At 39.7% G+C, this 22,500-nt stretch overlaps 1 protein-coding gene across 3 annotated transcripts in view; it reads right to left on the bottom strand.

Moving 5' to 3' along the window:
- Positions 1 to 11,994: 11,994 nt before the first annotated feature.
- Positions 11,995 to 22,500, bottom strand: part of LOC138000430 (copper-transporting ATPase 1-like) — a 34,478-nt gene continuing 23,972 nt past the window's right edge. The window contains exons 11-18 of one of the 3 annotated variants that reach the window (XM_068846841.1): positions 22,336 to 22,500; positions 22,070 to 22,252; positions 20,780 to 20,993; positions 19,811 to 19,993; positions 19,094 to 19,236; positions 16,766 to 16,969; positions 15,746 to 15,966; positions 11,995 to 13,512 (exon numbers count right to left, since the gene is read on the bottom strand). The exon at positions 22,336 to 22,500 is cut by the window's right edge and continues 24 nt beyond it. In XM_068846841.1, the coding sequence (XP_068702942.1) occupies positions 13,302 to 13,512; positions 15,746 to 15,966; positions 16,766 to 16,969; positions 19,094 to 19,236; positions 19,811 to 19,993; positions 20,780 to 20,993; positions 22,070 to 22,252; positions 22,336 to 22,500 (1,524 nt within the window). In that variant the 3' untranslated portion in view covers positions 11,995 to 13,301. The remainder of the gene's footprint in view (positions 13,513 to 15,745; positions 15,967 to 16,765; positions 16,970 to 19,093; positions 19,237 to 19,810; positions 19,994 to 20,779; positions 20,994 to 22,069; positions 22,253 to 22,335) is intronic. The other 2 variants (XM_068846842.1, XM_068846843.1) reach the window with 2 other exon arrangements.

Here is a 22,500-nt window from a genome sequence, read left to right as displayed (position 1 = left end):
TTGTGTTGCGCTTTCACACACGTACATACACTCTTAACAGGATTTCGCAAGTGTTTTAAAAGTCGTTTTCAAACGTTGTTACACATTTTCAAAAGTCTACATTTCACTTGACCACAAAACATGGACCAAAAAGAGGGCTTCTTATTCGTTTCGCCCGTGCTTAACAAAACTCATGGGCACCCAACGTCAATTTTCGGAAAATATCTGTTCGAAAGACGATTTGAGATCTAGAATTTTCGGAACATTTGTTGTAAAATTTCTTGCTTGCCTGCCTGTCCAAGGATTTTCGAACATCTAAAAAATGGTATAATTGCTCATTTTTAACCGATTTTTACCCTAAAAAGGTCACCTAGAATTTTCGGGACATTTTCGAAAAGGTAAGTTTTGATCCCTATAATTTTCGGATCACTAGACTTTCAGGTAGGAAATCCGAAGAGATGAAAAGTTTTTAGGGCATAAAAATATGCCTATATCTACAGTTTAAATACCAAAATACGTTTAACAATGCTATGTTTAAGTTATTTTGATCTATATTCTTGTTGGGTGCCCCTGAAAACTGCGTTCGTTGGTTTTGGTCAGTTCTGTTATTGAAAGCTTCCCCTCTGACAGGGGTGTCTTTTCAGTGTGCGTTCGCTGGGCTGACAAGTACTGGAAAATACACCTCTGCCATTGGTCGAAACTCACCCTGATCCAACCGCCGTCCACAACCTTGGAAAGCACTCTTCAGACCGCACGCCCCATGACATGTTTGCGGACTGTGACTTGATCCCACTGTGTCACGCACATCCTTTACAGTAATTCCACTGTTGTTAAATGAGCCCTCACCTGTGGTATCATGTGAGGATTCAGTCGCTAAGTAACCGCCGCGCATGCTCAACACAAATACAAATACAATACTTTATTCAAGAGATAAAAAATTAAAGTTACAAAATATCTCTCGAAAGGGGATATCTAGAGGTCAACCCTATATAATATATAGATTTAGCCAAGCCTTAAAGATGAGCTCCCTGGTTAATTATTCTTACTGCCTGTAGGGTTTGTGAAAATGAAAGGTTTCGAATTGTCCGCGTTTTGATGTTTCCGGTTGCTGCTTTAATAATTAAATCATTTTCTTTGCTTTCTTCTATAGAAAAATTCATTGCCTAACTAGTGAATTCCACTGTAAATTTTACGCTAAATCACGAAGCGATGAGTGCGACATCGGTTTTTCCAGTGAAATTTACTTTGCAATTCACCAGTTTGGCAATAATTTTTTCTTGAACTACACGATTTTTAAAAGAAAAGAAGCACACCTTCAGCGAGCGAATGGAAAAGGGAAAAAAGCCATTTCAGAGTCAAGTGTCAATAGCCAGCGAATAAGGATCATGCTGAAAGTAGAAGCCATAAAAACGACTCTGTCAGTTCAAGGTCAAAGAAGAGTTTTACTGATGTACTTTATTCCACTTTATCTCTGAAAACAAGATCATTCACATTTTGATGTATTTCATTGAAACACGCCAGGTTGGCTTGGTACAAGAATAGGCAAAATACTGCAATGCAAACAAGAAAGGACGAACTTCAAACACGATCTGCTCCAACACTTAAGGACGGTGCCTAATAATTCAAAGGTATCTTAGCGCGGTTTAATGAATATGCTGGAAAAGCTGATCTCGACAAATGTTATTAAAATCCAAAAAGAAAATTGGGGGTAACCACGCATTTTTCAAAGATAATTAATCAACAATATTAGCAAAAAGCTTTAAAATACAAAGCAATGTATGGCGTTCCTCTCCAAACTTAAAGCTTAATTATCTCTGAAAAATGCATGGTTACCCTCAATTTTCTTTTTGGATTCCAAGAGCATTTGCTAAGTTCTCCTTTCTCCGCATAAATTTAAACCGCGCAAAAATATCCCTGCATTAGTAAGCAATACCGATAGGAAATCTGAGTATCTGGAGATGTTCAGAACGTATGCGCAATAACAATAGTAGGCACCGTCCTTCAATAACGTTTCGGTGCTTTAAACAAACTTCTGAAAACACAAGCTTGTGAGATTTCCCCCTAATTTTAAGAGAACTCATTGCGAATACGTGTTTATAACATAAGGGCAAGATTTTATTGTCACTGTCGAGGCACAAAGAAAACTAGTTGGGCAAACGGATTAAAAAAGCACTTGTTCACTTGCATTTTAGAACAAAACAAACAAACAAATCAACTTTTTCTTTACGTCCAAAAGAGTACAGATAATTGTTATTTTATTCCAGTTGAAAATAAAAATTCGATTCTCATTCCTGAACAAAGAAAGAACCGATTAAACCACTTTTTAAAAATACGCATCCGCTTTAAATAACGCATCCGTAAAAATAACAATGGTTTAGTGCCCAAGGAAAGAATTTCTGGAGTAACTTCTTCCACTGAGTATGAGCTATTACTCGTATTCTGTTTTGTCGTTGTCGTTCTCTTTCGCTCTGTCCTTTCGTTTCTGTTCTAGACATAGGTCCTCCACGCATCCTGTAACCTTATCAGAGCTTCTAAAGATATGCCAAAATTTGCAATACAGAGAATAAAGCAGCTTTAAACAAATTAAAAATAAACACTCAGCTTTAAGTTACATCCCGCCGATGCTTGACTTAAATAACTGCATAGCCACCAGTGTGGACCAGAAATATCATGATATGTCAAACTGCATTGAAACCAGCGAACAGAGCAGAAAGAAAACATCTCCCAAACCGTTTTCCACCTGAACACGAAAAGCGTTGACTGTGTAAGAACTTTCGTTGATGTAGTATGGCCGTGTAGCCGCTTCGAGCCACAGAAAGCGCGCGAAAAATGAAGCCTCGCTTATGTTCAGGTGAGTTAACCTGGGTTGAACCAACAATCCAATCGAAAACCAGTACACGGTCAGCGGTCAACTTAAACAAAACAGCTGACTTCGATGAGCTCTAAGCTTGAGCCCGCAATATGGTCACGTGATACCTTGTTTTGACAGGTGTCAATTGATCAAAAGATGGATGTCCAATATCAAAAATGTATGCTATAAACTACAATCATAGACAAAACTGTTGGGAAGGTTACCACTTTTGACGTCTTCTTTGCTTCTCTCCCCACCCCCCTGATTCAATGTTGTGCAAAACTAAATGCTTTTGGTAGGAAATTGTAGTGTTACCTTCCAACATTGAATAGGGGGGAGGGGGGCTTTATAAGAGAAGGAGAAAGTGTTTTTTTGCGCCTTAACAGAAGCGGGTTGAAATACAGCTCTCGTGGGGTTCATTTATATAACCTTCCCAACTACTTTTGTCTAGGATTGTCTGAAAATTCTGGGTGTGGCCGTCATTGGAAATACTACTTTTTTATGCTAGCGTTCACAGTTTCGGTGAAAAAAACAAACATAACTATTGCTTTTTGTAATATTTATATGTTTTTTGCCATGTTAGGATAAATTGTAGGCGTTTACTTGGTTATAAATAGGGGAAATTTTAACTGTCATATATGTATTAGGATGTCTTGTTGTATATGAAATTGTAGAGCAAATAAAATGATGACAATTCCTTCACGAATTAACAAAAAGGGGAGGAGTCTAGATGATAGATAATTAAAGCAAAGTATATATTGTTAAAGTTGGTGGAGTTCACGGACTAAACACTTAGAATGGCGGAGGTCAATTTCACTTTGCGAAGTCGAGAGCAGCGCCTTGTGTATCTTTTGACATACAGTAGAGCCGATTTGGAGAAAGTTCCCACTAGGGATGTATTTGCCGAAATGGTTTCGTTGGCTTGGATGGAAATGGCTGGTGTGAAAGTTATACAGTGGGTTGTAGCGCGTGAATTACACGCTGATGCAGGTGCCTCGGAGAGCCATTCGCATTATCACATGGCATTGAAGCTTGAAAAACGCGCTCGTTGGCTGAAGGTACGCAAGTTCTTGGACGACGGCTACGGCATCAAGGTCAATTTTAGTTCCAATCACAACACGTACTATTCAGCGTACAAATACACAACAAAGGAAGATAGAGATTGTGTACACTCAGAGGGCCACCCAGACCTTGGAAACACACCTCCACCGAGAACTGAGAATGCTATTTCCGGTAATAAAAGAAAAGCAGCTCGCAGTGCTAGAGTTTCCAAGAAAAGAAAGCGCGGTATGTCCATGTACGAGGTGACTCAGTTCATTCAGGCTAAGAATGTCAAATCACGGCTGCAGCTAATGTCCATTGCGGCGTCACAAAATCGTGAAGGCAAAACGGATCTTGCTCAATTTATATGTAACAGGGGTGGAAAAGCAGTTGATGAATGCCTGGCTGTTGCACACGAATTGGCAACTGCAGAAGCGAAATTTGCACGCTCAAAGAAAACTCGCATCGAACTTCTGCACGACAACTATACAGGGGAATGCGTAGCTGAATGTAATGGCGAGTGGATGGGGGCAGCAGTGCATCTCCTCACCAGAAATGAGATTAGCGTCAGTGTTTTTGCTCAGGCGGTCTTCACATTGTTAGAGAAAGGAAGGGGGAAGTACCGTAATATTTTTATTCACGGTGTTGCAAATTGCGGTAAGAGCTTCATGCTCTCCCCATTGAAGGCCATATACGGCACGTTTTGCAACCCCGCAACTGGAACTTTTGCCTGGGTAGGGGCGGAAGAGGCTGAGATAATTATGTTGAATGATTTTCGCTGGAAACCATCCATTATAGCCTGGGCTGACTTGCTGCTGTTGTTAGAGGGAGATATAGTTCATTTACCCGCTCCAAAAAATTTCTCCAAACGCGACATTGAGCTAAGCAAAGATACACCCATCGTCGCAACATCAGATGCGCCAATTGTTTTCATAAAGGGAGGAAGTGTTTGCCCCGCGAACACCGAAATGATGAATGTAAGGTGGCGATTTTTCCATTTCTGGAGACAAATTCCACCATCAGAACAACTCCAGTTGACGCCATGTGGTCACTGTTTTTCTAAACTTATTTTAGATAACATCAACGGAGATACGTTCTCGACTTAGAGTCACGTTTCTATTGTATTGGCTTATCTTATTTTGATCACCCGCGTCGATAACTTACAGTTCACATTACTCCCAACATGACTCCCAACATTACTCCATTTTCAAAGCCTAAAATAATGGCTTTCAAGCCAAGCTGCAGATAAAATATAGAAACTGGAGTGTAAAGGGCTTTAAAGGAAATAGTAATAGGACGTTTCATGGCCATTTTAGCTTTATTTTAGGTAAATTACAACATTACTCCATAAAGAGGGCTTAAATTGAAATAACATATCTAATTAACTTTATGAATACATGGTTTCAATGGAGTAATGTTGAAAATAAGGAGTTTCAATAACTTTTGTCCATAATAAGAGAGACATCGTACGTATTCCAGTATGCTTTACATATAACTACGTTATTGTTGCAAAATATCACAGTCATTGGGCAAATATTTCGTATTTTCTGATGGAGTAATGTCATGGAGTAATGTTCAAATACGTGTGGATTACCTTTCCCAAAATAGGACAATGATTGACAGTCCATCCTACTAGCGCCAGTAATCAATTTCAATTTACTTCTGTAATGTGACTTAAAAATGAACGTGGCAATTTCAAAATTGTATTCTACATGTACAGGATAAATTGACTAAGGTATCTTACCAATTACATGCTATCTAATACTTAGTTCTACGACCCTTGCCTTGAATGATTAATTTAATTCTTGTGGGCATACTTTCTATTGTCCTATCAATAACAGCAGTATCCATGTCACTAAGATTGCGCAAAACTCTCCTTCGAAAGTCCTCAAATGATTCTTTGTTAATGCTTCTTTCAATAGCTTCATTATCTAGGGAGTCTTTTACAAGGTGAAAAATTGATTCACATGGGTTCAGGTCCGGCGAACGAGAAGGTATCTTACAAAGTTCACATTCAATTTCTTTTAAAGCATTCATTGCTAATTTGCTAACCTGACTTGGATCGTTATCCATAACGAAGAGACGCTTACCATCTCGTTTTGGTCCTGCACGTCCAAAACATAGATTAAAATGCTGCCTAATGAAATTTGCAAAGAATTGACCATTCATCTTTTCATAGGGCTCGTTGAGAATCACACCTTTTCCATAAGCTATTGCCACCATTACGTGGAGGCGTTTTCCTCCTGCTAAATCTTTCGAACCTTTGCTGGTTATATGCAAACCTTCACTTTTTCGGCGCCAAACTCTTGCCTTTGGAGTCATTGCTGCACTCATCGGGTTCGTTTTGTATACAAAGGACACACCATCCAAGTAGAAAGCTACTTCTCTGGTCCAAAAGCGTGGGTTATCTCTTTCCCAGCGTTCCATTTTTCTTGCATAGTGAAGACGCTCTTTTTTGTCACTTTCTTTCAATAGTCCTTTTTTTCGAGACTGTAAGAACCAGAACCCCATCTCATTTAAGCATCGGGAATACGAACGAATACTTGCGTTTTCAAGACTTAATCCACTATAAGAAACCAATCTCCTAACAGTAACCGCGAGGCCTTGCCTCCTTAGTTTTAGAAGATTTCTTTTCAACAAGCGCTTCATGCGGTGAGAAATCTTTCTTGGGCGACCACTTTTCCTTGTCTGACACGGCTTTTTCCTCGTAGAAAATGTTTCTTTGCAAATTCGTTGGGCGGATGAAATTGAAATGTGGCATTTCTCGGCAATTTTAGGAAAACTCATGCCACATTCTCGGCGTAGAAATATTGAAAGTGCTCTCTTCTCTGGTGATATTCTGCCTTTAAATACCATTCTAAAAGGAAGTGATTCAAAATCATTACTTTATGCACAAGCAAAAATCTGCTATATAGGTAACTCATTTCTAGGCGTCAACAAACGCATTATTCGAGAAGTTTCATAACTGATGTCACAGTCGTTATGAACGCGTACACGCTACATTACGCGTGCAACTAAGAAAATTCCCTTCTTTCTAGAAAAACTGAAACCTCAGTGAACCTCCTTTTTACTGTGACCGTTTATATGTTGTTCCTATTTCTTTCACGTATTTCAAATATTTTATATACTTCTAGTAAAAAACTTACACTTGGGTAATTGAAGCAAGGACAGTTATACAGAACGTTTAATATCATGCTTGAGTGAATGCTCCCGGGCCATTTCTTGCTAAATTGATTAAAATAAATCAGTTTTGGGCATTCTTTCAACGTCTTCCAAAAAAGAAAGCTTTCTTTTAACGAATATGAAACATCAAACAACAAAAATGTATTTTTATGTCACTTTTAGTTAACATTTTCCCAATCGCATGGGTTTTGGAGTAACGCTATGGGGTGTCACGTAAGTCTTAAATCCAAATCATAAATCAATGGTTTTAAGCAAAATTCGGTAATGTGCATTTTTATTTATGCATTGGAAAGTACATTACAAGAACATTTCCACAATGAGAAATGGAAGCCACATGTTAAATACTGCGAAAGTTATAAGCCTTCAAAGTCGATTTCCTACTCTCATACAATCATAGACAAAACTGTTGGGAAGGTTACCACTTTTGACGTCTTCTTTGCTTCTCTCCCCACCCCCCTGATTCAATGTTGTGCAAAACTAAATGCTTTTGGTAGGAAATTGTAGTGTTACCTTCCAACATTGAATAGGGGGGAGGGGGGCTTTATAAGAGAAGGAGAAAGTGTTTTTTTGCGCCTTAACAGAAGCGGGTTGAAATACAGCTCTCGTGGGGTTCATTTATATAACCTTCCCAACTACTTTTGTCTAGGATTGTAGCATGATACTGGTCACATTGGCATACATGCAGGGGTCGACGTACGGACGGTTGATGACGTCAAAACAAGATTTCTCGCATCGATGGGTTACCATATTTTCTTAACAATGGTGCTCCGCGCGCGCGTGCGCTCCCTTCGGCGCGCGCGGAGCTCCGCTAATATATAACATCAAGCAATTTCAAAATGTTTAAATCTCTAAACAAAGGAGAAGTATGATCATTATACTAGGAAAAGGTTAAAGGATGTAGAGTAGCAGATGGTAGCACCGTATTCTCTCATTGCACTTAACGTCACGGCCGCCATGTTGGTGGAAAGAACGAAGTGAAAAAGTCTTTTGAGAAAAGGCCATTTCCGAGTTTATATCTGCCTACTCTTCAAGGCGAGTCTAAGTGCAAAGTTTTTGTTAATTGAAAATTAGTTTTTATTCATATGTAAAGTAGAACTAATTACCATCACAAAAACTTCGCACTTAGACTAGCTTTGAAGAGAAGGCAGACATGAACTCGGAAATGGCCTATTTGACTCTATTATTATGCAAAACTTGAGCTACATTTTTCTATTGTTTTGGCACCAACATGGCCGTCTTATCACGTGAGTGCAATCAAAGAATATCAGGAAAGGAAAAATCAGAGAAAAATACATCTGTTTTAAAATATTAAGAGAAACATAATCATGCAACTTAGCTTGGATCCCAGTACTCCTAGAAATTTTCTTGCTTAAAGGGGCTAGGTCACGCTATTTTAGGTAATTTTGTTCAATTTTGTTAATTATGAGCTCTAAACGTCAAATTGGCAGAGCAAGAGTCTTTCATTTGCAAAATCACGGCCACATAACTACTGAGAATGATTTTCCAGCTGTGTAAATGACATTTTGATATAAACTGATATAAATTTGAAAAAAGGTGGGCCGACGTTTTTCAAATTTACCGAAATCAATCCATTTCAATCCTCTCCAGTTTTGTCCATCCATGTCCCTTCTTGGCTTCCCGGTGTTTTGTTACAGTTCTTCTATAGTTTTGAACAGTTATTTTGATATTTTAGTTAATTCTACGTATACGACCATTCGATCAGTGCTGAAATTGCCTAAAATTGCGTGACCTAGCCCCTTTAACTGATGAATGTGTTCCTTGAAATTAAGATGAGCATCTATTACTGACTCCAAGATGTTTGATATGATCCTTTTGTGTAATTAATTGGCGTTTGGTTTACTTTTAACAAAATGGTTTTTGTCCGTTTTTTTCTGGGAAGGTTAGAAGATAACAAAATTCGTTTTCGTTTTCAATATTTAAGGCAGCTTGTTAACACCAAGGCAACTCTATTTGATCTTTGATTCTCAAATTCATTAATAATTCATGAGTTCAAAAGCCTATCAAAATGGATAAATTCGTCACGTGCATGACCTTTGAAAACCAATGAAAGCCTAGATGAAAACAACATGTGTTTGGATATCTTATCCAAACCACATGTTGTTTTCATCTAATTCCTCATGGGATATCAAGATTTACGCATCAAAACAAAAGAAATAAATAAAACAAAAAATAGCGTTTTTAATAACTCATTTTCCACTGTTTACAACAATGTTTATATCAAAATTAGCAAAGGAAGCAGAACTAAAAAATGCACAACCTTGTTTGAGAAGCCATATAAAAAACTCGTGCTTCGTGTTTCATCATAGCTTCCAAACGCCTCGAAACAATAAGGCCTTCAGCCTCGTGCTTTCATTTAGTTTCTCGGTGATGGAACCTATGACGAAGCACTCGCACTCGTTGATATCTTACTTCTCAAACTCATTAATAATTCATCAGGTGAAAAACCAATTGCGTGCCCGCATTTAAGTCACATGGCTGCACCTTGATACCGCGGTAAAGAACAGCGTGTTTGGATATCCAAACACGTGTGTTTGGAAATCAATTAGAAAAAGTAATACACAACTTAAACAAAGGTTTATTACTTCTATTGTTTGCTGCTTACTTTACGTTTAAAGAGCAATTCAAAAACGTTCCTGAATAGGCCTTATCATGGTTTTGACCGCCATTTTGACGGTTAGGCAAAGCGTAAAGAATTTGTAGTTTTTATATGGGGATCCGATGTCAAATAATTTTCGTTAAACGCTAGTTCTGAAAAATTTATGAATTGAGAACTGAAGGTACAGGGCAAAGGAATATACAGACCGAATTTTAGGCACTAACCTTTTAAAGAAGTTGCCCGGAAGCGTTTTCAATTTTTCTATATATTTGTCTGTAATTTTTTCCCGCGAATTTTTAGTAACAATTACAGACAAATGTATTGAAAGATCGAAAACGCTACCACGCAGCTTTTAACGAAGGCTAGTCCCTAAAAATTGGTCTGTATAATCCTTTACCCTGTACCTTCAGTTCGCGATTCATATTTTTTTTAGAACTAGCGTTTAACGAAAATTATTTGACATCGGATCCCCATATAAACACTACAAATTCTTTACGCTTTGCCTACCCGTCAAAATGGCGGTCAAAACCGTGATATAAAGGCCTATTAAACATTCCGCGCGCACTGTTTACAATTTCTTAAGTTTCAGAAACTGTACTACCACTACCACTAGCTTCTGTTACACTGCTTGCCAAGTTCTGAAAACCTCAACGGCCGACTTGTCTTTGTACTGTGTACTTTTAGGTTTGGACTGTACGAACAAAGAATCTTCTTCTTGCACACTTTTGGGCGGTCGAAACCGGCAAGCTTCATCCTCAGCTAACCCGTCCATGTTTCAGAACTAGCAGGCCGCCACTGGGATGATGCAAATTGCGACTACCGGTACTTGAAATAAACAAGCTTCAGTTTACTCGTGTTTGGAAACCCCGGTAAAACACTTGCACCCGTTTTTGAAATATTACATCAAGCAGCGAAATTTTAGCTGGGCGTTCTGGTAAAATTAGCGTACCACTTATCAAGGTTGGCGATCGGGGTAGGGTCGTACCTCTTGTTGAACACTATATTTCGTTGGCTGTATAGCTATAGTGTCGTACTTCCTATTGTTTTCTGTGCTAAATCCATTGTTATCTTTATTCTTTCTATTGTTCTTTTGGCCAATCCTGAAGCCCTTTCAAAGAAGTACGACACCACGATCGACCCAATTCTTTTTGGTACCGTAAGATATTAAATTTGTTTCGGTCAATTGCCGTAGATATTTTCCTGTCAAATCTGTTGTTTCTTTACGAAAATATTACTCTCCAAATCTTAAACCAAATGACTTTAGAGGATAGTTAACGATGCCTTCTCCATTTCTTGTTCAAGCCATTAATTTGCTAGAGCAGTTATTTGTGATGACGGAAAACTCTATTTTATATATCGTTCTCCTCATCTGTCAATCTTGCCAATGTTACGGTCTGTTCAAAAGGGGAGAGCGTGACCCTACCCTTACAGTGAATGTTCTCGCGTGACCCTATCTGCTTTCCAAACGGCGCTACAACGGACACCTTAACACATTATTATACAAAATGATCTCCTCTCTAAATTAACAGTTATCGTTATTCGTAATTTGCATTGAATTTACTATTATCGTTAATTTAGGACACTGTGTCCCAGGACTTGTGGTAGCAGAGAAAATAAGGAAATAAAAAATCATATCCGTGGAGTGGATTTGAACACGGAGCTTCTCTTCCATAGGCACCGCTTCTTTCCGTTTCACCACTGAAGATCAAGACACCGCACTCTCTAAAACTAATTTATTCAAGTCTCTCTTAGAATATCGCTGTTGAAAAATTATTAGGCCTAACCGCCTAAGCTAGATTAATAATTTAAGCTTATGCTTTGATTTAATTTAAAATGTTTAGCTTTGTCGTAGAGTTTGGAAACCGACATTTTGCAGTGTTTAATGTTCTTTGTTGCCGAGCCGATGATACAACATTATCAAATAGCGTTTAAAATATTGTCCCTGAACAGCTAGCGGTGCGGTGGTCAAGTGGTTAGGTGGCGGGTTAATAATGAACATTCCCAGGTTCGAGTACACTTGGGCTGTCTTTTAAAAAATACATGACCACTTCCCATAATCCATATCAAGCTTCCCAGTCTTCTAAATTAACGATAATAGTAAATTCAGAGCAAATTAAGAATTAACGACAATTGTAAATTCAAGATGGAGAATGGGTTGTATTATACCACTAGTTTCCAGACCCTTTACGTGTTCAGCAGCTCGCGTTTACCAAAGGCATTGAAAGTTGTTCAATGGTAGCTTTTGTAAATACGGGCTATCCTACCCTCCATGAGATTATCAATGGCTCGCCATTATTAACACATAAAATTTTCACTCAGAAAATACAAAAGAAACGTTTTAATTAAGTAGTGATTGTATATGTCTGAATGTCTAAATTAGTGGTTTACACAGACGTCTTGTTCCATTTCTTCCTTTAAATACCTCATACTACTACAAAAACAATGATTGGATATCAAAAATGAAAGTGAGCGTTAAAGGCACCCGTTCATCCTACGGGCATTGCGTGCCGAAGGAACAATTTTCATATATGAAAATCCCGTCAAAGCTGAAATGCATCCAATCAGGTCGCTAAGATATGCAATGCGAATTTCCATAACAAAAACACACGGTCGAAAAGCCTGTCGGTTGAAGATGGGCCTTCATTAAGTAATTAATTTACGACATTCGCGTCAGTGTTGTATGACATCCCCAAACTCTCGGCTTTGCCTGAAGTTTCAAAACGTCATACAACACATTACCTTTCATCTGCCATTCATTTTTTGTATCTATCACGAAAATCAGCCCCCCCCCCCCCCCCACCCTCCCACAGATTTAAAACAAGTTTTCTATCTTCGGTTCCGCTGCGTTGCCATTCAAAGTGTTCAGTTTTGCTCCAAGTACTTCGAATCCAACTGCTTTCGAAAACCAATGGGCAATGAATTGTTCAGCCTGGGTTCGAGGTTTTGATGACTACATGCTACATGACCAGAAAGGATGCATCTCTTATTGTGTTTAGGATTAGGTTTCCGTTGCATTTTTTTCGCCTATTGTTTTCTGAACCAATCACGACAGCCGCTGTAACAACTGCGCCCTAACCAGACAAATTATGTGCCTTGAAATACTCACTTCTTCCAACGTTAACTTGGAAATGTTTTCCTCTGATTTTAAGTACCAGATGTTAATTTCAACAGATGATCAAAATGTCCCGCCTCCTGACATATTATCCTTATTAAGATACATTAAATCTTTACGACCCAAAACCCACACTACTTGATACTTTCTCGTGTCGCTTGAGCTTTTTGGCCCCGGCACTCGTTAATATTCTAAACGCTCGATTAAAATGGGGCATATATATATATATATGTACATTCTTGGTAAATTCAAAACACATCTTACGTAAAATCTCTTTCAATTTTTAATCCACGTCTTCGTATTTAACGTGGACCAAAGTCGACCAAAAAAGTATTGCACATTACGTCACGACCGCCCCAAATAAGGAAACAGCGGCCATGTTTTGATATTTTTTCAACAACAAAAATCATGAAGTTGAACCACACGAGTAAATCGCCTGCAAAACAAAATATATTGGCTTTACTTTAACTTGCATAAATTTCCCATGATGTCGTAGTAGAAAAAAAATATCAATACATTTAAACTTCGTCAATAACCGAGCGCATTTCGGTGAGTACTACTGGATTGGATGATGACCGAGACCGCATCTTGTAATCCCTGTTGAAGAAGCCCCGCTTCGATTGGTAGTCAGGTGGGTCGGTGGAAGGACCCGAGTCTAGCATTGTGTAACCAGAGGAGAAAGGATTCTTTGATCCCATGCCACCGTCGTCTGCCTCTAGTTTCTTGTACCTGAAAAAAACAGACAAGGATAGAAAACAAGTCGTTAAGTGATACCTTGATGCTTCACGAGCTGGCCAAATGGCAAACCGGCATGACTTTGTGATCATGGAAGTCGTGGGTTCACATCCTGCTTATACTCTGGACTTTTCAAGGCTCTTTTAAAATGTATTGTTACACAAGAGTTCAGTCAACAAAAACCGATTACGGGCGGTCAACCGCCGCCTCTCACCGCCTTACCGCCGTCTGTGTAGCCTGAGAGCTCACTCTTGTTGCGTTCGCGCTGTGATCACGGCCGCCTATTCTTGGCTTGCATTAGGGAGTTTACGAAACGAGGACGACTAAGAGGAATTCATTGAAAAATACAAGTTCGCGTTATTCGTATCACTACGCACTACTGCGTTATTCATATCACCTTGAATTTAGTGATTTCACGTCGTCATTTAGGAGATGACGGCAATGAAATGTACCAAAATGTAAAACGCACGTGCAGAGCGTGCAGAGCCATTGTTTTTGCTCACTAAACCTATTGTTTTGTAGCGTCGTCGTTTCGTAAGCTCCCTATTCACGTGATAAGACGGCTATATTGCGGCAAAAACAATTTTCAAAAATGTAGCTCAAGTTTTGCATAAAAATAGAGTCATGTTCCCACAAGACTTTTTCGCTTTTGTTCTGTTCGACCAACATGGCCGCCGTGACGTCCGGTGCAATCTACTATCAGCTCTTTTTGTTCGTTCCGCAATTCTTGGTTTTTATTCACGTGATGAGACGCCGGGCCATGTTGGTGTACAAAACAATAGAAAATGGATCCACAAGTTTTGCATAAAAATAGAGTCAAATTCCCAAAAGACTTTTTCGCTTTTGTTATTTCGACCAACATGGCCGCCGTGACGTCAGATGCAATCTACTATCAGCTCTTTTTGTTCGTTCCGCAATTCTTGGTTTTTATTCACGTGATGAGACGCAGGGCCATGTTGGTGTACAAAACAATAAAAAATGGCCCCACAAGTTTTGCATCAAACTAGAGTCAAATTCCCAAAAGACTTTTTCGCTTTTGTTCTGTTCGACCAACATGGCCGCCGTGACGTCAAGTGCAATCTACTATCAGCTCTTTTTGTTCGTTCCGCAATTCTTGGTTTTTATTCACGTGATGAGACGCAGGGCCATGTTGGTGTACAGAACAATAGAAAATGGCCCCACAACTTTTGCATAATAATAGAGTCAAATTCCCAGAAGACATTTTACTGCATTGTTCTGTAGACCAACATGGCCGCCGTGACGTCACGTGCAAATCATCAATTCGACTTTCGCCAGTTGCTTGTGGGAAAAGTCATCGAAACATCCGCCGACTTGCATACATACAGTATAAGAGGTTTGCAACCTACGTATTTCTCGATTCAAACATCACAGTGGACGAACAGAAGATAATGAGAGATCTATTATCTATTATTTATTTATATATTATCTATCGTCCACCAACATAGCGGTGATGACGTAACGCGGTGAAAACCACCTATGGTGGATAACGTGTTATAATGCGTAAAACGTACAAGCAATCTTCAAAAAAAAAAAATCGAAAACGAAAGAACAGGCGAGGAAGTCTCAATAAGTCACGAAGGCTTATACGTAAAGCTCCCTCTTTCAAGAGAACAAATTTTAACCGTGAACTATGCATTAGGGGAAGAGGAAGAAAAGGATGAAGTCAAGGCTCATACGACTTTAAAACACATATGTAGAACTTTGACTGGCTCTTCCCGCAAAACGTAATTTTTTATCTTTCTTTTGGATTTGCGACAGAATGTTGCATTTGTGACAATGGTCGTCTGTTGATGCAATAGAATGTGTATTATACAAAACTCATTCATGAAAATCACAAACACTAGAACGAATGTCAAATGGCAAACGTTTGCACATTACTGCTATTGAAGTTGATTATTGCGCAAATGAAGCAGATTCTAAGCAAATAATACTAATACTAATAATACTATTGAATGTTACTGCTTATGCTAAAATCGTTCGTGAATGTATTTTAGCGTAAATGAATGATGTTTGGTGTACATTAAAATAGGTTCGCACTAGTGGTCTAACTATTGGCACAAATGAAATTATATTATCTGCTACTGAACAGCAAAAGGAAACAAGCAAAGAAAAATTACATTAAAAAATTCAATCTCGTCCTAGGGTCTCTATTCTTCCCGTTCCCTAGCGAAGAGAGACCCTGGGCACGATGCTGTCAAGAACTTACAGTTTAAGCATGAGAGAGGATCCTACAACAGACACAGAGGAAGCCGCCATTGCAATACTCGCCATCCATGGCTTCATGACCACGCCCAGGGGCTCAAATGCACCCGCAGCCAGCGGGATGCCGATCATGTTGTAGATGAGGGCAAAGCAAAAGTTGATGTAAATTCTCCGTACAGTTACCCGGGACAAATCAATGGCAGCAGCGACGTCCATGAGATCGCTCTGAAAAAAGGAGCGTTTAACTTTATAAGGGGGCACCGAAGTCCACAAATTATTCCTACATTGACATTTTTACAACAATAATCACAGTAGCCAAGAGCAGAGGTTCTTCTTGTAACCAGGCAGACTTCAAATCATATGTTGATGACAACCACGCAGCGCGCAATCTGTGCAATTCAAATACTCTTCAATCCAAAAAGAGCGCCAATCACCTTCAGAAAAGAAAGATTTAACGAATTCCAGTATCTTAAAGCTATCGGCGAAAAAAATGCACCCCTACACGGTAAGCAATCAGATGCTCACATAGGTCGACCAAAAGAATTGGCGTTTGCTGTTGTAGCTTCCCGTCAGTTTTCTTCTATTTTTGCTTGGTTTTGTATATTGTATATTACCAGAAACCCATAAGGGTTGAAACGTGTAACGGCTCCTTGTGTTCTGGGAAACAAGCTCCTGAATATTCAATTTGCTAAGTACCATATTTGGAACAACAAGAGCGAGGGGTTTCCAAATATGGTACTTAGCACTGAAACATTCAAGCAATCAGTTCGCATTGAATATTCGGAAGCTGTGAACGTGCGTTACACGTTTCAACCCTTATGGGTTTCTGATATTACATATAAATCCCTGGCAACGACGGACAACAACGTCCGACTTGGAAGGGAGTGTCGGGATTGGCAGGATTGGCGGGCGCTCGGTTGGCTTCGGGCGCTCGGTTGGCTTCGGTCTCCAGTTATACGTCCCACTCCCCGGTTACGAAGCCTAGTCTCAGGCCATGATGAGTCAGGGTGTTGTTTTGACTTACCTTTATTAACACCACATCGGCCGCCTCTACAGCAACATCTGTGCCCGTGCCAATTGCGATTCCCACGTGTGCCTGAGCAAGAGCGGGCGAGTCGTTCACGCCATCTCCTACCATAGCGACAATGTAACCTTTCTCTTGTAGCGAACGAACTTTTTCTACTTTGTGTGAAGGCAGAACCTTAGCAAACACTTGCTTTATGCCGACCTGTAGGGTGAGCGTGCAAAGGACCCAGATGAGTAATGGCGCTGTTACACTGTGCAATTTTTCGTGAAACTTGTCTCGCAATGGCGTTGCGAGACAAGTGGCACGAATCATTGCTCAATTTAACATACCTTACAACGGCCAAAAAACGTTGCGAGACCAGTTGCAGAAAGTAGAATTGAGTTCTACTTCCGCAAGGGTTGCAACGAGTTTTTTAAGCATTGCTCAGTGTAACATCTGTCCTGTAACATGTGCCGCCAATGAAAATGCTCCTTTGACCGCATGTAATCATCGAAACGAGACAAGTTGCATGAAACGTTGCTCAGTGTAACACCCGTAAAACAGCTTATTTCGTAAAAAGAGAACGTTTGTAGAAATGGCGTTTCGAGACAAGTTGCACGAAAAATCGCACAGTCACAGCGCCTTTAGGGCCTACTGACGTGTTTTTTGGGGGTGCGTTGCTAAGAATTTGACATTATTTTGGTCAGTTTCCAACTTTTATAAACGAATGACCCTAAATATTACGTAATCATGCCACGCCCATGGCCACGTGACTAATAAAAGAAAATTCTAAATTTGTCTACATGCTACACAATTTTGGTAATTAATCAGTGGTTTGATAATTTGCATTCGTTTTTGCATCCAGCCAAGAATGGTTTTCTTTTTATTTTGAAGAATGTTCTTTTTCAACAGATAACATTTTTAGATGATTTGAAAAAATCAATGCTTAGCTATATTCTGTATTTGGGGGTGAAACGTGCCATATAAAAAAATTAATTCAATTTAAGGTGGCTGAACACAGTTTTTGATACCAGTGTTTCATTTACCTTTTTCTCTAAAACCCTTGATCCTTTGGTCGCCAAAAATGGTAGCAAACAAGTTAGCAACACGAACTTCAGGTTTTTGATAGTTAAGCTGACGTATATGCCGTTGCCATGGCAACATGAATAAATATAAACAAGCCTTCAAAATCGGTTTTTGTTTATTTGCAGAAAATCTGGTCGTTGCTCACAAGTTAACACTATTTTAATAATAATTTGACAGAGAGATCTTTAATTATCCCTTCTGGAAGGTTCACTGGAATATCTAGAATTTCCTCTGTTAAAATTCAATTTTTTTGTATTTCCGCATTGAATCGCAATTTTTTAACTTACTACGAAAGCGCTGCATTTAGCTGGGTTCTTTCGATAACAAAAATCTGCGAATTGCGGAGTTCTTTGCATCGTTACCTTTTCAAATATACATTTCTCATAAAAGACTAAAACCATCAAAACACTTTGTATAATTATGAGGAAAATGGTACAGATAGCGGAAGCATTGAGCAAATAAAATGATTGATATATTGAAGCCACGTTTATTTTTTTGCAATCCTTGCGTGCGCGCTGCATTGCGTTAGCAAGAGCGCGCCCGAAAACTGTGTTCGGCCATCTTAACATGGCTTCAATACAGAAGTCATTTTATTTGCTCAATCATGAAGGCTAGTTTTGCTAACTTTACTGTGGGACACAAAAACTTAAATTTCACCGCAAAATAGTGAAATACGTTTCTTTTGATGGAAAATTTCACTTTGTCGACTGAAGATATTCAAGTTTTTTTAGATGCACTTTATGTGACTTTGAAATAAAAATTAGCTATATGAGAGCGAGCGACATTTCGACTTCTCTGGAATCATTTTTACAGTGCAGAAAATCTTTCCTAGAACAGTCATTGTGAAAGACGAATGGGAATGTCATACACATCAAAATATGATAAGACCGAACTAAACTATAACGAAGCATGCAGTAAATTCCTGTGGCCTTGGAAGCAAACGCAGAAGATCACCAATGTGATAGCGCGAGTTTCAATCGAGTGTAGTAAAACCAAAACCAACGTAATTACTTTGGCCAATCAAAATGGACGGTGACAATCCAGTAAACCAATCAAAACTCGAAGTAATTACACGAAGCCGACACAAAGCGCGGGAAAATGTGCACGCGCGAGCAACGTTTGGTTTTGGTTTGACTTCTGATTGGTTGAAAAAATGGCGCTAGAACTTTGAACCAATCACCGAGTGAAGTTATGCAAAACCAAAGCAATGTGCTAATTGCTTTCGACACTCAATTGAAAACCGCTCTAAGTGCAACTCACCTGTTTAGCGATAGCAAAAGCAGTTCTCTCGTTGTCTCCAGTCAGCAAAATAACCCTGATTCCCATTCTCTTAAGAGTGGTCACTGTGGCCTGAGCCTCTAGTTTTACAGTGTCTGCCACGGCCATCATCCCTACTAAACAACCTGCATAAGAGAAAAAGGAGTGCTTAATTAATCCTGGGAGTGAGACTTAAATTAATCTGTCTAATACCAGACAATTTTGCTCGTCAATGGGCCGCGCCGCTTCGGGGACGAATCGGTTAACCACATCTAGGTCCACTCGAAAAAATCGCATAAACGTAGTTAAATACCGTAGCTCCCACGAGTCTATTAATAGCATCTGAACTGGTAATCAGAAGATCGTAGGTGTTCCCCGAGTCACTATCGATTTTCCATTCATTTACCGGGGTTAACATCCCACCATCTCCTCCACTATAAATCAGATATGGTTTGATGCTACGCATTTTTAAACTCTTAATGAATGCAACTAAAAAGTTACGAAAAAACGCATTCAATGCACTGTAGTCTTGTCAAAAGTGAGGTCAACCAGATTATCCCTTCAAGCCTAGATTTGATTCATTCTTTTTTGCAACTGCTAAAGTTGCGTCCCTAACTGTGACAAACTTTCGATAAGAAGATCGTTTCGTATCATCTACAAAGCCAATACAGGACTTCAACATATTCTCTCTCACACTTGCATGTAAAATTTTCGGCTCACCATTTACGCCCACCAGTACAGCGGTATGCCCCTTTTCCTCATGCTCCTGCATGGCTTCTTCCATCTCATCAGTGACCCCCAAGCCGTTTCTCTGCATCCACTCTCTGTTTCCAATAATAACATGGTACGTTAACGGTTCTGCTATCACTTGAGCCTCATTCGTTTCCTTCGGTGGACTTTCTCCTGCAACGCAAAGTGCAACGGTTCACTCATTTTTTGTCTATCGGTTTGTTGTTGTTGTTCTTGTTGTTGTTGATGATGATGATGAGTCTCCGGCCTATTTTTCTGAGCAGAAGTTCTTTACGGATTGGAGACAGTTGATCAAATCAAGTCAAATCACATAAAATTAAAGTATATCAAATCAAATTTCGGTTTTTTGATGAGAGGCGGAATGCCCGAAAAACCCTCGCGGAGCAGAGTCGAAACCCACATGTGACGTTGAGTCCGAGAATCGAGCCTGGGACACACTGATGGAAAGCAAATCATTGTACAAAATTACTACACTTCGCTATTTTGAGGACTTAAACGCCAACTTTGCCAGCACCAGCGATCAACCTCTGTTGACAGCTTCACCGAAAAAACCGATCCACCCCACTCTTTCTTTCTGCTCCTTGCGGATATGAGAGCAAGTATGGCAATCTGTGCTCAGATCGAAAATGATGGATGGTGATTTATCCATGCGATAAAGTTATGCGGCCTTTGAAACAATTGGGGCCTGGACAGTTGCAACACAAGTCACTATTCAGACAACTTGGAATGAAGGGAAGAGAAGGGATTCAGTACAAAAATGCGAAGTAAAGTTTGACGTCCTGCTTACGCTTGCTATTCCTGGTGCTGTACGAAAGAATCGCAGCCTCGAAGGACGAAAAAGAGTCAGAAATCGAGTGTTTGCAATAGGTGATTAGCTAAAAAAAAAACAAGCGATCACGGGGTGGGGTGGGTGGGGCGTCATTGTCGACCTGAACTTACCTCTATCACCACCACTAATAACTGCTGATGGTTCAATGTCCGCGCTGTCATCAATCACCACGCTGCCAACCTTGACTGACAGGTTTTTCTTGTTTTTATCCACTACGTGTTTAGGTTTAATGATCTCCTCGATACCGCTGACCTTGCAGGACAATCCGTAGCCAGGCTCGGCCTGAAATTCTGTACACTGCCCAAGGACTTCTGTCTCGAGCTCCTAAAAAATTATTCTTCCACTATTACGCCATTTTACCATATTCGGTCAAGAGCACGCGCAAAAGATGAGACGGTAATACACTGTGGTGTCCCGGTTTGATCGGTTTAGAACAGAGCAAATACGGACCGAAGGGGAGCTTTTCAATAAAAGAAATTGTTTTCAACACGATACAAAGCCAGTGAATAGGCCTTTTTCGATATATTAAAATTCAGCTTGATTGTGAGGCAGTGAGGACAAAGACAAAGGAAAGTGGATGATATGTAGGTATTTATCACATTCATTCCAACGTGTTTCAATTTTTTTTGTCCTCACTGCCTCACTATCACGCTAAATATTTGATATTTCGAAAATGGACTATAGATGGTTTTCAATCATGTGATGAGGCGGCCATGTTGGTGCATAAAACAACAGCAAATTATGGTTCACGTTTTGCATTATAATAGAGTCAAATTCCCAGACGCCTTTTTTCTCTATTATACTGTGCACCAACATGGCTGCTGTGACGTCAGGTGAAAACCATTTATAGCTTGTCATCGCTTGTCACTCGTCATTTTCGTTTGGGCAATCAAATGTAGAGTATTTGGCTGGCTTTTTGTGCTGCTTTACAGCGTTCGCAAGCGCCCTGAAGGACAGATGATGCATTTTTTTTTTAAAACACTCGTACCAAATAAAATTGAAGCAATATAACACCTTTTCGTAGTGGAATAATAAATCTCTTATTTGCTGGTTTAACATATAATACTCGCGGACATTTTACTCATTGCTCGTATTTTTCCTCGCCCCTGCTGGGTTCGGAAAAATACTACGCAACTCGCAAAATATCCGCGCGTATTATATGTTAAGCCATCGAACAAGATGTACATAATATACTCAACAGCACTACTCCAATGCTGTGTTTCTATAGCAACTTCCGTATTGCACTCTATTACCACTACTGCACTGTGTATGCATTCGTCACTAGCCAATTAGAAACGCGATACAGTAATGAGAGCTATCATACCGTATAAGAGCTCATAATCGAGATTTAAAGAGCCAATAAGAATGAGGTTAAGAATTCTGTAAATTTCAATACCCACCTGCTTGGCATAATTAGTAATGGCTAAGCCGATAGGATGTTCGCTGTGATTCTCGGCAGTGCCTGTCAACGCAAGGAGCATTTCTATGCCGCACTGAGAAGGTTTAACGAACAGGCAGGTCTTCACTACTATTGGAGAGCCATGTGTCAGAGTTCCAGTCTTGTCGAAAACCACAGCATTGACCTGAAAGTATAACAAAAATGAACAAATATTCAGCCTTATGCCATGCTCCCAAGAGAAGCTAGAGAGGGAATATTAATGGCTACCTTGCGTGCTGTCTCCAGGGGTTCGCCACCCTTGATCAGTATGCCATTTTGAGCACCAATACCAGTTCCCACCATGACAGCTGTAGGTGTGGCTAAGCCAAGAGCACAGGGGCAGGCAATGGCGAGCACAGTAATACCAATCTGAAAGGCAAAAGCGAATACAAA

Source organism: Montipora foliosa, chromosome 4 (genome assembly GCF_036669935.1).
Source record: "Montipora foliosa isolate CH-2021 chromosome 4, ASM3666993v2, whole genome shotgun sequence".
Classification (NCBI taxonomy): Eukaryota; Metazoa; Cnidaria; class Anthozoa; order Scleractinia; family Acroporidae; genus Montipora; species Montipora foliosa.
The sequence above is the reverse complement of the archived record's forward strand: the minus strand, read 5'-3'. Positions and strand labels throughout refer to the sequence as shown.